The sequence below is a fragment of the Larimichthys crocea genome, chromosome XII, assembly GCF_000972845.2.
Source record: "Larimichthys crocea isolate SSNF chromosome XII, L_crocea_2.0, whole genome shotgun sequence".
NCBI lineage: Eukaryota > Metazoa > Chordata > Actinopteri > Sciaenidae > Larimichthys > Larimichthys crocea.
Window position 1 is genome coordinate 5,255,261 of NC_040022.1, and position 15,459 is coordinate 5,270,719.

The window sequence follows — 15,459 nt, forward strand, 5'->3', positions numbered from 1 at the left end:
ACCAGCTTTCTAATCTGAACACAGCCAGTTTGGGTGAAAACAAGGTCATCTTTACCTCAAATCCACATCACAGCATGCTTAATTGTAAGTTGACGAAGGATTTGCATATTTAAATGAGCAAGACTGTTGCACGTGGAAGTGTCAGCCATGAAATTTCTTGTAAATTTTGGTATTTTCTGCCTGTAAGTGAGTAAGTCCTTAATGGAGAGTCTCTGGCACAGGCAGGATTTACACCTCGGCTGTCAGAAATTAGAAGCTAATATAATGGTAATAGCTCTGTGACACAGCGAACAGCAGACTGTGGGTTTATTGGGCAAATCCTGGTATGAATATATAGAACTGTATTAATGTGAAGCAGAGTGCTTAGAAGCGACATCTTCAGATTAATGACATAAAAAACATGAACGCCATGTGTCGTTCATGTGTAGTTTCAAGGTGACTATTACTCTTACATAGGAATCTCACAAAGTGGTGTCAGTGGTGAGGTAGGCTGAGCCCACAACCCTCCCACCCCTCCTTGTCTTTGCGGAATGACAGCGGACTAAGGGAGGGGAGAGAGCTTAACCTAGGGCAGTGCTCCTGACGAGATGAGCCCTGTGTGTTAATCTGTGCTATGTGCTTTATACTCTGCAGGCAAGGCCAGAGCGGAGGAGCTGGAGGGCAGGGAGCAGGGGGGGATTATGCCTGTCTGTCTGTGCCCCCCCTCCTTCTCAGTCCCAACCCCTCCCAACAGATTGCCTCTACATCTTTTAAAAACAAATCAAAAGTAGCTTAGCACTAGCAACATGCTCACTAGGTGTGAGAGCTTTGGTAAATATTATTAAAAAGTCAACCCATCTAAGCAACATCATGAAATTAATTTTCTGGTAGCCGGGGAGAGTAAAAAAATGTATGCAGCGGTGCATACAGACTCTGTGCATTTGGATACAGATGAGCAGCATTCTCTAATCTGCTGATGGTTCCTGTGCACTGATCCCTGTCTGCTTCTCCAAACTGGAGGTATGCTGACTGCTGTCTACTTTAGATAATACACTGACTATGCATAAGTACCTCATACAACCCCACTTGTTACGGTTATACAGGATTGGACCAATATGCAGGCAGGCTGCAGGATGACTTCAATGGTTTATTTGATGCAAATATCTTATGTTAGGTCTGCAGGTTCACATCTGGATTACAGAAGAACTTAAACGGGACACAGCAGTGACATAGCACAGAACAAGATGACTCAAAGTTTCAACATATTGCAAAATTATAGAGGGAATTAGACATATATTTGACTGTTATTAAGAGATTATAGTGACATTTTGAAAAACTATTTTTATTTTTCTGGGTCATGAAGGATACGCAAAATGCATGTTATGGAGAAATCACAATGGATTTAAAGTGGGGTGTCAGTGTTTCAGGCAGGTTAATGCCAGAGCAGCTAATACAAGTGTTACTAACACATAAAATACACAAAATTCTCTAAAATGCTGGCATGGTAAAAGGACAAATGAATCCACACAGCCTGCACATTGACATTCAGCAGGTAGAAGCACACGTCGGAGTCAGCTGCTGGTGGCACCATTAAACCAATCATCTATAGCTGCTGGGTACAAAGAAAGTGCAGTCTGAGGTTGTCTTTTGTGCTGTTCAAGAACAGTTTGAGTCTTTATTTAACATGGAGCCAATGTGAGTGCTTATCGTAATCTGTTTAGCAACAATCGAATCATCATCCACCGGGGATATCACACAGCAACATGGCAGCAAAAACAGGAATCAGATACAACATCTAGTCAGTATGTTGTATGTTTTCAGACAAGGCTGTGTTACTGAGAGCAAAAGTTTATAGATTTTGTTGAACTCATACCTTACCTCATTATTATCATATGCCAACTATGGCATGAACTATTTTAGTAGTTGTCAGCTCAGTGTTAGTTCAGACGCAGTTCAGTCTGGGACAATAAAACTACTAATAAAAGTGCTTCTTTCAGTCGTGTTCATGACTGACCTCTTTCCATTTTTTTTCTGTCTCCCTGAACAGAAAAGAATTCGCTGAGTTGTTGGAGAAGTATGGATCCAATGGTAGCACAGGATCGACACGCAACTCTCCCATCCAGCAAGGTAGGCAAATCCTAATACCGGTAGTCCTTTGTTTTTTCCACAAACAGCAACTGTAATTTAATATGGACAGATCTTCTGCTCGTTTAATGTTCACACACCAATTCTCCTGTCTCAAAACACGAAATGCTTAAACTGCATCATGTCTGTGTTCAATCCTACATTAAAAAAAAAAAAAAAGAAGTTCTGTATTAGACAGAATAATGAGCCTAAAGGGTAAATGGAGTAAGTCTGCCTTTAAAAATGGCTTATGACAAGTGCACTTGTCCATTACACAATTGCAAACATCTGTTTCAGGAAGGAGGCAGCCAGCTGGTACAGATTTGTTAAAACATGGCTTCAGCACGTGTGCGGTCTTGTGTGCTTTGTGTAGGGGATGGTGCTGCTCCACAATGTGGCTACACAGATTTAAGGTCATCCAGTAGATATAAAGCAGACATCTGTTTAGTTTGGTAAAACACTAAAACTGGCAGAGTTACTGTGTTTGGCTCGAAAGGTGAGATAAAGGGGCCGTGCTTTACTAACAAGTTTATATCATGTGTTGTCAGAAATCAAGTTTTTCCGGACAGCCTCACTTGAAGTTGGAAAGGAAGTCAATCATCATAGAAAGGAGGAGATTCAATAAAAGTTTGAAAATAGAAATAACAGCACATTTTCCGATTGTATCTACTGGAGGGCATGTATACAGTTGCACTCAGTCACATGAAAATTGAAATCGTGTTCAAGGTCAAACCCAGCCTCTTTTCTCACCTCTGCACAGCTGACCAGTCATGGCATGAAGTGGGTGTAAGTGTCCAGTCATCAAGTCAGGGAGCTGATGACTTTATTAAAATATTTTAAAAGACTTGCGAATCAGTCTTAACTTTGATACCAAGATTTTGGATTTGGAATTTGATTTCTGGAATTTGGAGATTGCTGGTGTTGACTTTGGACTAGACATGTGCCTTACTGGTCTAAAATTTAGTTTAGACCTAGGACCTTTTATATCTGGTTTGGGCATGTAAACAACCAGACCCCATTCATGTTTGCCCCCATTTACTTACTTAGAAGCAAGGTCTCTGTGTTTAATAGCTTACAAAGGGAAGTCTTTTCAACTCATTTTTCCAAAAAAAACAAAACAGTCATGACATCCCTGCTACTGCTGAATCTTTACTATTTTTTCTTACCTTTGAAACTGAGAACAGAAAAAAGAAGCAGATGTTTATCCCAGGCAGTGGATAAAAAAACAGAACAAAAACATCATATTGGGTATTATTCAGTGCTTAGAGTCGCTCAGGCTTAAGAAATGTTTAACAGGACATTACAGATTCAGTGGAGAGCCTTACTGTCACTGGAGCCATCTGTAGCAGCAGCAAATTGCTGAAGGCTTCTATTTCAGGACAGCATGTCTGAAATGTGTAAAAAGTTTAGTCCCTGTACATCTATCCATATAAAACACATTTCAAGAGACCAAGCACAGGTTAAGTGATTCTACTCTTGATGTTTTTGTTCCCTCTTATCATTCCAAAAGGAGGCCGCTACCTGGATAGTACATCATCTGGTTCTTCATCTCGCTCCCAGAGTCCTTTGTTGTTGAGCCCAGCAGGCTCTCAGAATATGTACAACAACAGTGGGCCCATGCTGCGCTCCCTCAGGTAAGATTTGTTTTTACATGATTCACATCAACCACAACACTGCTCCATAGTTATTAAGAGATTGTGGTGGCAAGTTGCTAAACCCAGTTGTACAAACTATTTTGCAGATTTGCATCCCACCTGCATGGTGCACACCTGCCCGGCAACTTCATTCACAAAAATAGAGCAACTTTCCTTTACTTCAAAGATTGATGTGTTTGTGTGTCTTCATGTTCTCAGTCATCCAGGTGAAGGAGTGATTCAGCTCATTTCAGTGGCACGATCCAGCAGTTTGGGCATCACCATCGGTGGAGGTTCCAACAGGCCTGATGGCCCTGCGGTCTTCATCCAGGAGGTGTTGTCTGGAGGAGACTGTCACCGGGTAAGAAACGAGGCAGAGTAAAATTATACCCCATAACTGCTACTGATACTGAAGGAGAGGAAAAGGGTGCAACAAAGGGAGTCATTTGTAAATTTGTAAATAAACACAGGCAAGTCTAAAAATCTAAACAGTGACCAAAGAGAAAGGTTTGTGATTTATTGGTGCTGTTGGGGGTTGTAACAAACTTGGGAGTATTTTTTTAAAGCTGAACTAATTGATTTTGGCCACTAGGGGACAAATAAACATCCAAATCACTGATCACTGGCTTATACACGCTATATACGTTTACATGTATGCAAACATTTGCCTTTTTGAGAAAATCATGTACTAATTTCAAATCAGATAACACATTTCTTACAGTATGGAAATCTCTATAAGGAGATATCTACATATAAATGTAGAATCTCTAGACAAGGGTAAAAATTTTGATTTTGGATGAGTTCTGCTTTCTAGTTGTAGCCTAAGTAGTTTTGACCCATCACATTTGAGAGGGCTTTGGTTGCATGCAGGTAAACAGTTCATGTGGAGAGCAAAAGACGCAGAGCGCATTGGCCAAAATCCAATCTCTGAACTCATGTGTAACTCATGTGTAGTGTAAACTGGCTGCTTGTGAAACAATCCAGTCATCTGTTCTCAACTCTAACTCTATGCTTGCGTATCAACGTGCTATTCAGACTAAAAATGACAGGAGCTTGGAAGAGGAAGCCTTGGCCATGATATCTGTTAATAGTTACGATATTGGCCATCTACACCAGATGCATTGAAACACTAGCTGTTGCATCCAGAGGCTAAATCAACATCAGGTATCCGGTAGGTTCCGAGATTGGGTAACGACCATATGAATCATATTGTTCCTGAGGAACCTGACACATTCAGTGTGCTCACCTTATCCCCTGAGCACTGACTGAAGAGCCAGGAGGATACCTGGATAAAATATGACTGAGATGGATAGAGTGCAGCAGTGAGGGACTTCTTGTAGGAAAATGAAGTGAACACAGTGAAGGAAGGTAGAGGAGAGACAGAGGGATGTGGAAGGGAAGTAAAGAGTGTATGTGCAGACCTCTGCAGCTTTGGCCTCAGATTAATGTAAAATACTGCTGAGCTGAGCTCAGGTCACAGACAGCTGATCCTGTTTCTGTGGCTAGCTGTCTATAATGGACATCACAAATGTGTATGAACACCCAGAGTTGCACTTATTAAATTTAAACATGCCGTAGGCCTGACATGATTAGAACCCAAACTGAGTTGATTTGATGACTGTTTAGTCTCAAGTCATGTTTCTATATTGTTCTGCACATTTTCACATTAGAAAAGGTTAACTAAACAGTAAAATTAGAGAAAACTTTTTTTTTGTTTATGATTGCTTGATTCCAAATACGTTCTGACGTAGCGAAGATTTAACTCACGGCTGATTAACTGCTCGATAATGTATCCATGATTGTCACACACACACTTAACACATGAAACAAACACAAATATTATATTTACATCCTTTTTTAGGTTGGGGTTCAATTGGCACTCTTTTCATGAGATCATCTTGTCGCTTCATCGTCTGATTTTCCAAATAGAGAATTGGTGCCACCTACTGCTTATCTCAAAGAACAAACTTTATTACAAACTTGATACATTTGCTGCCACAGCTAGTGCTAGCATTACCAATGTTGTGAGTTGTCTTATCTTTAGAAAGAAAGCAACTTATTCTCTCTAATGCAAAGATCAAAAGTTGAGGCTGGACCACTGTCTGACTGTCGATGAGGTGGTGTAGTTACTCCAGCTAATCTTGCTGTTAGCCTCAACATCACAGAGATCTCTTACTACTGCTGAAATGGTGTTAAGGGGGAATTAAGTTGGATGAGTGTACGTTGCCAGCCCTCCTTATTAGGTTAACAATATTAGGTTAAGAAGCACAGATGCAGTGGTATAGAGCTATTTGAGCTTCCCACTAAGCTTCTTCAGCTAAGTGACTAATTGATGTATTTAATGGTGCTGCCAGATCAGGGATGTCCCTCTCTACCTTCAAAAACCTCCTGAAGACCCAGCTCTTCAGCGAGTACCTGCTCTCCTAGCACTACCAACAATTAGACATGCTGAATCTATTCCCTACATCACTTGATCCTTGACCCCTTTACCCTCAGTGGGGAATGGGAAAGTAATGGACCAAGTTTCAAATCAAATCAAATGTAGTTTGCGGTTTGTGTTATTTTGCAATAAGTTGTGGTGTGTATAAAAATTGTAAATCAGACGTGGAGTTGAAGAAAGCTGGATTTTGATAAATAGTTGTTATTTGGGAAAAAGTTGAGCAGTTAATGCTTTTTCTTACAAGCTGTGTCCTAACTGGTAAGCTGGATCCTCTAAAGAATACAACCTCTAACAATACCATCAGTAATGATATCAAAAGTGCATTATGCCCAAACTCTATCTTTGTTTCTCCTAAAACACAGAATATAAACAGCTTTTCTCTGGTGTCTGTAGTGTCACCTTGACTCCCTTAAGAAAATTACCATAAGGTGACAAAAACAATGCTGTGTTGTCATTAAATCCTGTTGAATATTTAGGAATTCATGCTGGATTTAAGAATGTTAAACACTGCTTGAATGTTTCTTGGTGTTTGTGTTGTTTTGGTGTCAGTGCTGCTCTAATAGAGCAGTCCCAGAGCGCACACACACCACACCAAGTGTGAAGGTCAGCCATCAAGCTCGGACTCTGCTTAGGACATCACCTTGCTGCTGTTCCCCCTATCTCACACACACATGCACACACACACACACGCACGCACACATTATAATGCAGAGGATTTTGTCTTGCATACCGGTAGATGCACACATGCTACAGGAGCAGCAGCAGCACCTGCAGGTTCTTATAATTTTTTAAAGAGTTTTCAGTGGGATTAAGGCCTGTAAGGCCATGTAAGGCCTGAGGTGAGAGAGAGTAAAGGTAAATGTTGTGCATCTTTCCTGATGGAAAATTACTGGTAAACATGATGGATGAGCTCTGCGCCCTGGCCACAGTGTGTCCGGGAATACAGGGAACACAGTCATTTATGCTTGACGGAAACAAGCGAACAAGTGCTGGACACTACAACCTCCCAGGAAGCCGCTAAGATTACTTTGTCTGCTGCAAGGGGGGGAGAGCAGAAAATGCTATTTTGTTAACACAAAGGCTTCATCAGTACAACGAGCTCCAGTTTGTCAAATTGACAATGGAATGCATCGACCAACTTATTGGATAAGAGCAAGACAGTTTACTGTATTAAAGGATAATTCTAGTTTGGCATTAGGTTTTTCATTCATGCTTCAGCATCACTGGTTCATTCATATTCATATCAGTTATAAGAACATTGTTCTCACTCAGTCCACTATTCTGGGATTTGTGTGCATATGGGACATTTCAATGCCAGTGCTTAGTGCCAGTGCAGAAATACCCTTTATGTATAGGGGCTGAAGGGAAAGGAGTGGAGGTTGGGGGTGTGTATGGAAGAGCTGTAGTGCATCTGACTTAATTGCAGGAGACTGAAATTCACACACAGGCATTATACAAAGCTATAATTTGAAAACACTAAAATTGGATGCAAAGATGTTGAGATCTTTGAACATTGAGAGATGTAAGCTGCAGCTTGCAAGGATGGCGCCTAATTAATTACAACAAAATTTGCTCACCAGAACCAAAAGCAGAAAATGTTTTTCAGCCTTCCTCAGGCTGAACTGACTGACTCCCTGTTAATTTCCTGCATACGTGAACAGAGTGAAAGAAAATAATTTTACAATTGTTTTCTGGGCCAGTAGCCATAACATTATCTTTAATTCTGACTTTGGGCACTACACCTAACAGTACTTTTGCTGGTTTGACCGAGAAATGTGTCAGTCTTCTCAGATAACTTTGGTGAGTAAAATGTTATCCATCCAACAGCATTGTAGAATTAACTACAAAACTACAAAAATAAAACCCAAATTGTAATATACAGCTGTGAACCTTTATACCTAGTTATCAGAGAGATAATGTCAGTGCGGAGTATATATGTGGAGTAGCAGAGAAGAAAGACAAAACATTATCACTTACTCTTACTTACTCAGATTACCTCCTGCCTGTCAGATTATCAGTTTCCTCTCACAAATTGAAGGGGAATGAGAATTATGATGTTAAATCAGTGCTAAAAATCGAAACCATACACTGATTCTATAGGAACTGGCCCTGAAACCATCCTACACACCCCTCTTTTTGGCACATATTGCTGCCTTCCTTCCTTCCTTTTCTCCAGCTTTTCTGCTTCTCTCCCCCCAATCCCATCCTCCTTGCCACTCTGTCCACCCACTCACCGGCAACTGTTGGGCAATATGACAAGGAATCAAAAGAGAATGAAGGGGAGAGAGAAAAGGCAGGAATTGTATTTCTATGCTTGAAGAAAGCTGTTTTCAAGCGGATTTTCTTGTTGTGTATGCCCTGCAAGGTTTTACATCATTTGGATTCAAGAATCACAGAGAGCACCTCAGGGCTAAGGAAATATCCCCTGATCCCTGTGGTGTTTGAGCACTGGTTTGTACATTTTGGTACACGATGTACAAAAGGAGATTCTTGTAATTTTTTTTGTTGGAAATAAAAGTTGTAGTTTGGTTACACACATAGCTGTGGAACATGTTTAGATTTTCTCTCTTCATATACCTAAAAGTCCAGTCAGACAAAGATGAATTAATCAGTTACATGAACACCCATCCCCAAAGATAGCTTTTTAAAAATTCAAATTTATTGGACTTTTTATGACCATTCTCAGCATTACTTGTTATCCCTATCTAATTCTTAAAACTTCATAACCATCTCTCTACACACACTGCATTAATCCAGAGATTCTGTACTAAATAATGTTCTTGGGGATGAGGCTGCCATGCAGCAGGCATGTATGCATGAAATTTCTTTTGGCCCATTTGTGTATTTACTGACATACACACTCAAAATCCCTCATAACAGATGGTGAATGGTATAGGGTAGTAAGACTACATGCAACTGTGGAGGCCAGACATGCTAAAGCAAAGCTGTGTGTCATTAAGTCTCTTTAACTCACTCAACAGTGTACACTAATGCCTGACTCTATGACAACAGCTACTGACACTGACTCTCTTAGTTTCTCAGTCTGCTGCTTATGGAAGCAGGTTGTCCATTTCCTCCAAATCCCAATGCTTAATCCCCTGTGTCCTATAAGAAGCAAGCTAGCATTTTATGCATTGTGATTTGCTGTATGGGATGAGTCAGCTAGGGAATTATTCAGTCATACATTTATCAGATAGATAGATAGATAGATAGATAGATAGATGGGTGGATAATAGATATATAGGCATACAGGTGTGTTAATTGTAGTAAGATGCGCTGATGCCATTATGAAGTCTAATTAGCAAGTTCATTAAGAACCTGACCCTCAAAAAAGCGAGGATGAGTCAAACAATAGAAGGAATGAGTGGCTTTGGGGGTATAAGTCTTTGGCTAAAGGTACTCTTCTTAAGATACTTTCTTGTTTTACTTAATTTGCGCTGGTGGAAGCATGTATTTGTTGAACAGAAGAAGCCCAAGAATAGAGCCTTGGGGAATTCCACTTATAATTGTTGACCGACACAAAGGAATTCCAACGCAGTTTTTATTTTTTCCCTGTAAAGAATGAGGCGTGACTTAGTGGATACATCCAGTGACCACTGACGCAAGCGTGTGGTTCTTCAGCTCAGCATGGCTAAATGCTCTGTCTCCTTGTTGTGCAGGATGGACGCCTGAGGCCTGGAGATCAACTCATTGCCATCAACAAAGAGTCATTAATAGGTGTGACCTACGAAGAGGCTAAAAGCATGCTGAACAAAGTCAAATTCAGGTGGGTGTTGCATGTAGATATAAACTACACATTCAGTAACTCAAAGTAAGTAAAGTCTGTGAATCTCTGGAGAGACTGATGACAATGATTAGTCAGCTGTAACACTGCCATCACACTGTCATCCCTCTTTACTCTGCGTATTTCTTTGTATTTTTATGGTTTGTGTTTTCAGTCAAGACAGTGCAGTGGAGATAGCCTTCATTCCAGGGAAAGGACTTTTTCCAAGCAGCACATCTCTCCACAACGGGATTCAGCGAGCCACAGGCAACAACCACAACTCTGGGCGCTTAAAAGTCCACATCAGATCACCTGAGGTCAGCTAGGCTTTGTTTCAGGCCTTAAAACGTGCAACCGTCGTTTTATCAAAGTGTTCAGTAGTTGGTGAATGATGAGTTCCAGTAAAACAACTGGTCACTGTCTCTTAAACAAATCTGTGAAATCCTGTACTACCAGAGCAAAGCCTGAAAACCTGCTAGAAAGTGTAACAGCTTAACAGTGTTAAAATAATGATCTTTTGTGTGTCATTATACAAGGTTATAGATTGTTTTTATGTGTTTTTCTTTGCAGATCTGTACAGAGGAGCCTGCCCCAGTGTCCTCATCTTCTCCTGACATCTGCCCACCAGATATTCATATTTCAGGTAAAACACTTCACTGTACACACTCTCTCTTTGTTTTTTGCTTTATTCCTCTTGCATTTTCTTTCCCACCTGTTGTCAAATCAATTGTTTATCTGTCTCTGCTGCTGAGACCTGTGCAGGGGTGCAGGTTGGGCTATACTACCAAAATGTGAATCTTTTCACATTACAGGGACTGTAACAGCGTAATGCTAATGCCATACAGAGGCACAGTCCTTGCAGAAGCACAGGGTTTAAATCCAACCTGTGGCTGCACGTTTCCTAGTATCCAAGGTCTGAGTGTTGTGTATCAGAGTCTGATATATCTTCTTCCTCTGTGCCATAGAGTTCTCTAAAGTTCTCTTGCCTAAAATCTATTAAAAACACATCAGAGAGCCACACTGTTGCACTGGGTGACATGTATCTTCATTACCATAAACACACACAATATAGTTTATTTTGACTCAATCCCACATACACTGCCCTGCTGCTCCACATACTCACCAGAGCACCAAATGTGGATTCTTCCACAGCTGAAAATAGTCCCCAAAACATGTGCCGTTTCCTTCTGTTTTATAAAAACTACAGTGAGCAGGTGTTTTTAAAAAAATTTTTTTTAGAGAGATTGCTGAAATCTATTTTAAAAATGAAATTATATTTTTGGGAGCTATTTTTAAACATTTGCATAATCAGTAGGACCCAGTGGAGCTAAAAGTCAGGGACAGAGTAGTACAGTGATACAGTGAAAGTATTAAGAGATTGATTAACACGTTCCTGGTTTTGATCTTTTTCATGGACTATGATGACAGTAAGAGAAATATAGAATATTTCAGCCTTATGCTCTTATGAAATACACAATGATGATGACAATGATGCATCTTTACATAAGTACAGAGGGGACAATGAGTCTGTTTACTACAGTATAATGTATAATATAGTTTAACAACGCACCTATGCCATAAATAACCTTCCAAGGACTATTAAACACCTGCCAAATCAGAGATGAGATTTTCAGTGATTTGTCCTACAGGTCCCTGAAATCAGATGCATATTATATAAACCCATCTGATCCCAGAATGAATGGGGGAACATGTGCTCCCTTGCACAGATTGGGGATTAGGTGGGGAGGAGAGCATGGGATTTAATCGAAAACACAGCACAGTAGGGAACCTCAGAGTTCACATGAATGTGAGAGATCATGATCAAAAATCCTATCTTAATAATAGAGGGTGTAGTTCATTATTGTTTTTCAGTTTTCTGCCCTGGGGAATAAAAGACAGAATTATCTTTAATCAGTCAGAGAAAATATGACAGTTCAGTGTTGTGATGGATCAGATAATTTCATCCTTCATCTCTTCCTCTCTCTCTAAATAATTAATACTGAATTCATACTGAGATCACTGATCCTTTCAAGCTTTATAAGAGATCCTCATCTGTAGTGATGATCTGATACCTAAAGACATGTATGTGTGACAGCTTCTCTGGGGTTTTAATTGGAATCAAATCATGAGTGCATGTTAATACAGCAGCAGCATATAAATGACTTACAGATGATAAGAGACATAAACCGAACTTCTGCCTTCTGCCTAGTTTTTACTCTCTCAACTTAATCTCACAACAATAAGATGAAGACGGCTTAAAAACCAGGGATAATACTGATAACAGTTAACATCATGGAGGGAGTCTTGTCCTGTCGAGCAGAGATGTGAAAATTTGTGGATATGTAGCTGCATTAACCAAAAAAGTCTTTATCTGGGATATAACAACATTTCTGCTATCAGGATCTTGCTACAACATTTTCTCTGTCTAATATCTAATTCTGAGAAACTAATATCAACCCAGTCCAAAAAAATATTTCTATAATATTTATAAAAAATGGATGCCAGTTTCTGTATCATTTATAATAGGACATTTCAGTTATGTTAACTGGATCTTCTGAATGGTTTTATATGGATTTGTGGATCTGTAAATTGATTTGATACATGATCATTTTGTTGTTGTCCAGTGTTTTGTAGGCAGCACACCATGTGGCGTTGGAGGCCAACAGTGAATCAAGAAACATAAAGTTTTAAGTGTCTGGTAGTGTCAGTTTAATAGATAACCAGCAAACAATACATGTCATACAGCTTTAGTAAAAGAAAAAGTATTTGACAGTAACATTTTCAAGATTTCAAAACAGACAAGCAGTTCGAATGTTAACGTCACCCAGGGTCCAAGGTCAGAGCCACCCGACAGCCTATGTCAATCCTCTTGGCCTGGATTACTTCTTACCCAGTCAAGGGTATTTTCTAGGTGTGTGACCACTTAGCTGCCCTCCAGGCCCTTATTGGTTAAGCCAGTTGCTACCCATGACAGATGTCAGCAGTTTTCACTATTTTTTTTTTTTTACAAACAACCCACAGAATACAATAATTCATGACAATGAATCATTCCTGTCGATTTCGGTGAAAAGGTAGAGGTGCAGAGTTTTTGCTGCTAACGTGTATAAATATCTCCTGGACCTGTCTGACAAGCCTGACCCTCTTCTTAGTGTTTGACCTGTCCTATAGCACAGCAAGGGGACAGACAGTCAAAGCTCTTCAGTCCTGTCAGATAAATGTAGCTTTATCGATACATGTAAAAGCCTATTTTCAAGCAACTATTATCACCTAGAGTCTAATATATTTTGTTAAAAGAAACGGTCTTCCAGGTAATTTGACATATCCATAATTTTTAAAACCAAAACTTCTGCCACAAATAATCAGTATATTTGAATCAAACATAAACTTTTTAACTTGTAATGCAGCTGCAAGAACAATACTTTCCACTCATATCTTCAGAATCATCTCATATCTAGTTTTAAATTATAACTTGTTCTATATATTTCGCTCCCCCTCCTCTTTCATTTGCGTCTATCTGTGGGATGTCTCGTTTCGTTATGATTCACTCACTGTAGAGAGTTTTATTTGGGGTGCTATAACTGTAACTCCCTCATGCCTCTCGGCGCACAGCTGTGGCTTTATTGTCCATGTGACACCTGTAGTTATTGGTGGTAACAGCAAATGAGGTTTAATGCTACAGGTCGCAGAATTCTGGGTACAGCAAAACAAACTATTGTTGTTTTAATAAAGAACTAATTGGCCGTTATTCTGTGAGCTACAGCGATCTGATTTGATGCTGCATGCAGTCTGTGAATCTGTGAACAGAGAAAAAATAAAGGAGTTGGTTACCTCAATGAGAGGTTAGAGGTGTGCAGCTCTTCATCTAACAGCTCACTGTGGCTGCTCCTGACTGTTCTCCCTGACATATTTTAAACTGATCCAAAATGCTAAAATTTTTTGTCTTGTTTGGTAGGTTTTTTTTTTTTTGATGAAAGAATGACAAACACTTCATGCCTCGCGTTCAAAGTAAGGTTTTGCAGCATTTTTCCACCCAGTTTATAATACTGCATGTATAAAAAATATTGTAATACTTAGTACATCAATGGCCATTCTGCAGGTCATGTTACACCAAGACTCTGAGAAAAAAAAGGAGTTGCTGTAAGTATTTGACATATTTAGCAGAAAACTTTGTGTGATCCTTAAGTCCTGCATGCACACACATTTTACAATAAGCAGGACCAAAAATCTTATACCTTCAGTTTATACACGTTTATAAACTTTTATTTCACATTATATTGCCCTTATGTGAGACCGTACAATAAAAATGAGGACAAAATAGGAATGAACCATCACTGTGGTGTTTTTAATTTAAAGAAATGAGGTATTTATATATGAGAACAACAACAAATTGTATAATGTGGAGTGATGTCTGGGTGTAACCAGGGTTTAAAGCACGGCTGTTGTCACGACAGCAGGTCTGTCAATCACCACCACCAGGCAGAGGTGGGAGGGGGAGGATACAAATCCTTTGGGTGGTATGAGGAGGAGGTGGTGGGTAGTCAGTGAAATCAGCTCATCTAGTGACAGGGGAGTGTGCAGACACACGGAGGAACGGTTCCCATTGCTGCAGCAGACTCTGGGACAGACAAACTCATCAAATTAATATTAGGCATTGGCTGTCTGCCCTCCCCTCTCTCACTGTTTTCCCTCACTCATCTATATAATCATCCATGTTTCCTCCACTCCTCCCTTTTTAATCATCTGCTTTTCATCCGTCCACCCAAACACACTCACTCACTTACACACACACATACACATGCACACCTCCCTTATCACCACTTCCACCAAATCCACTGATAATATCTGTCCATCCACTCTGATATTACAGATTATCCAGTGATATTTCTCCTCCTGTTGTTTTCTAAGTATACTGTTGCCTCACATACTCATCTTAAAGACCCCTGGTTCCATATGTCATACAATAATGTATTTTCTATATATAACTATTATCTACATGAGAATATTTTTTCATACGGTTTCTAACTCCTGATCCATGCTTCCTCCCCTTGTCTTCAACCATATTTTTCATCTTCTTCTTTTCTCCCCTCCCTCCTCTCCTCCATTCTTTTATTTTTTTGTTTCTCTAGGTTCAACGAGCCAGAGGTCGCCAACAGGGACCAAACCTAAGATAACTCTGGATCCCTACATACGGCTCAAATCAGACAAATTAGACTTGGTGAGTCCTGGTTATTTTAGAGCCACACTGCTAAATATGTTTTCTCCTGGTGTGTGATGCAGAGCATGTTGGAGTGCTTTATTCAAGCTGTGAGGCTAAATCAACTTCTCATTCTGTCTCTTGAGTAGCTACAACAGAGTATATAATGTACATATTATTACATAATACCACATGTACAGATAACAGAAGAAGAGTTACTGTAGGAATGTTTCAACTTTTTCATTTTAGATAATGTATTGGACACACTTTTTGTCCGTAGGCACCTCTGTGAAAGAGTTGTTGCCAGTGGTTCCTAGTAGATCTG

At 39.9% G+C, this 15,459-nt stretch overlaps 1 protein-coding gene across 7 annotated transcripts in view; it reads left to right on the forward strand.

The window, feature by feature from the left end:
* Positions 1 to 15,459, forward strand: part of si:dkeyp-72e1.9 (syntaxin-binding protein 4) — a 73,784-nt gene that overhangs the window by 51,117 nt on the left and 7,208 nt on the right. For all 7 annotated transcript variants that reach the window (XM_027285292.1, XM_027285290.1, XM_027285291.1 and 4 more), the window contains 7 exons: positions 2,027 to 2,106; positions 3,614 to 3,737; positions 3,957 to 4,098; positions 9,837 to 9,943; positions 10,116 to 10,257; positions 10,511 to 10,583; positions 15,067 to 15,155. In XM_027285292.1, the coding sequence (XP_027141093.1) occupies positions 2,027 to 2,106; positions 3,614 to 3,737; positions 3,957 to 4,098; positions 9,837 to 9,943; positions 10,116 to 10,257; positions 10,511 to 10,583; positions 15,067 to 15,155 (757 nt within the window). The remainder of the gene's footprint in view (positions 1 to 2,026; positions 2,107 to 3,613; positions 3,738 to 3,956; positions 4,099 to 9,836; positions 9,944 to 10,115; positions 10,258 to 10,510; positions 10,584 to 15,066; positions 15,156 to 15,459) is intronic.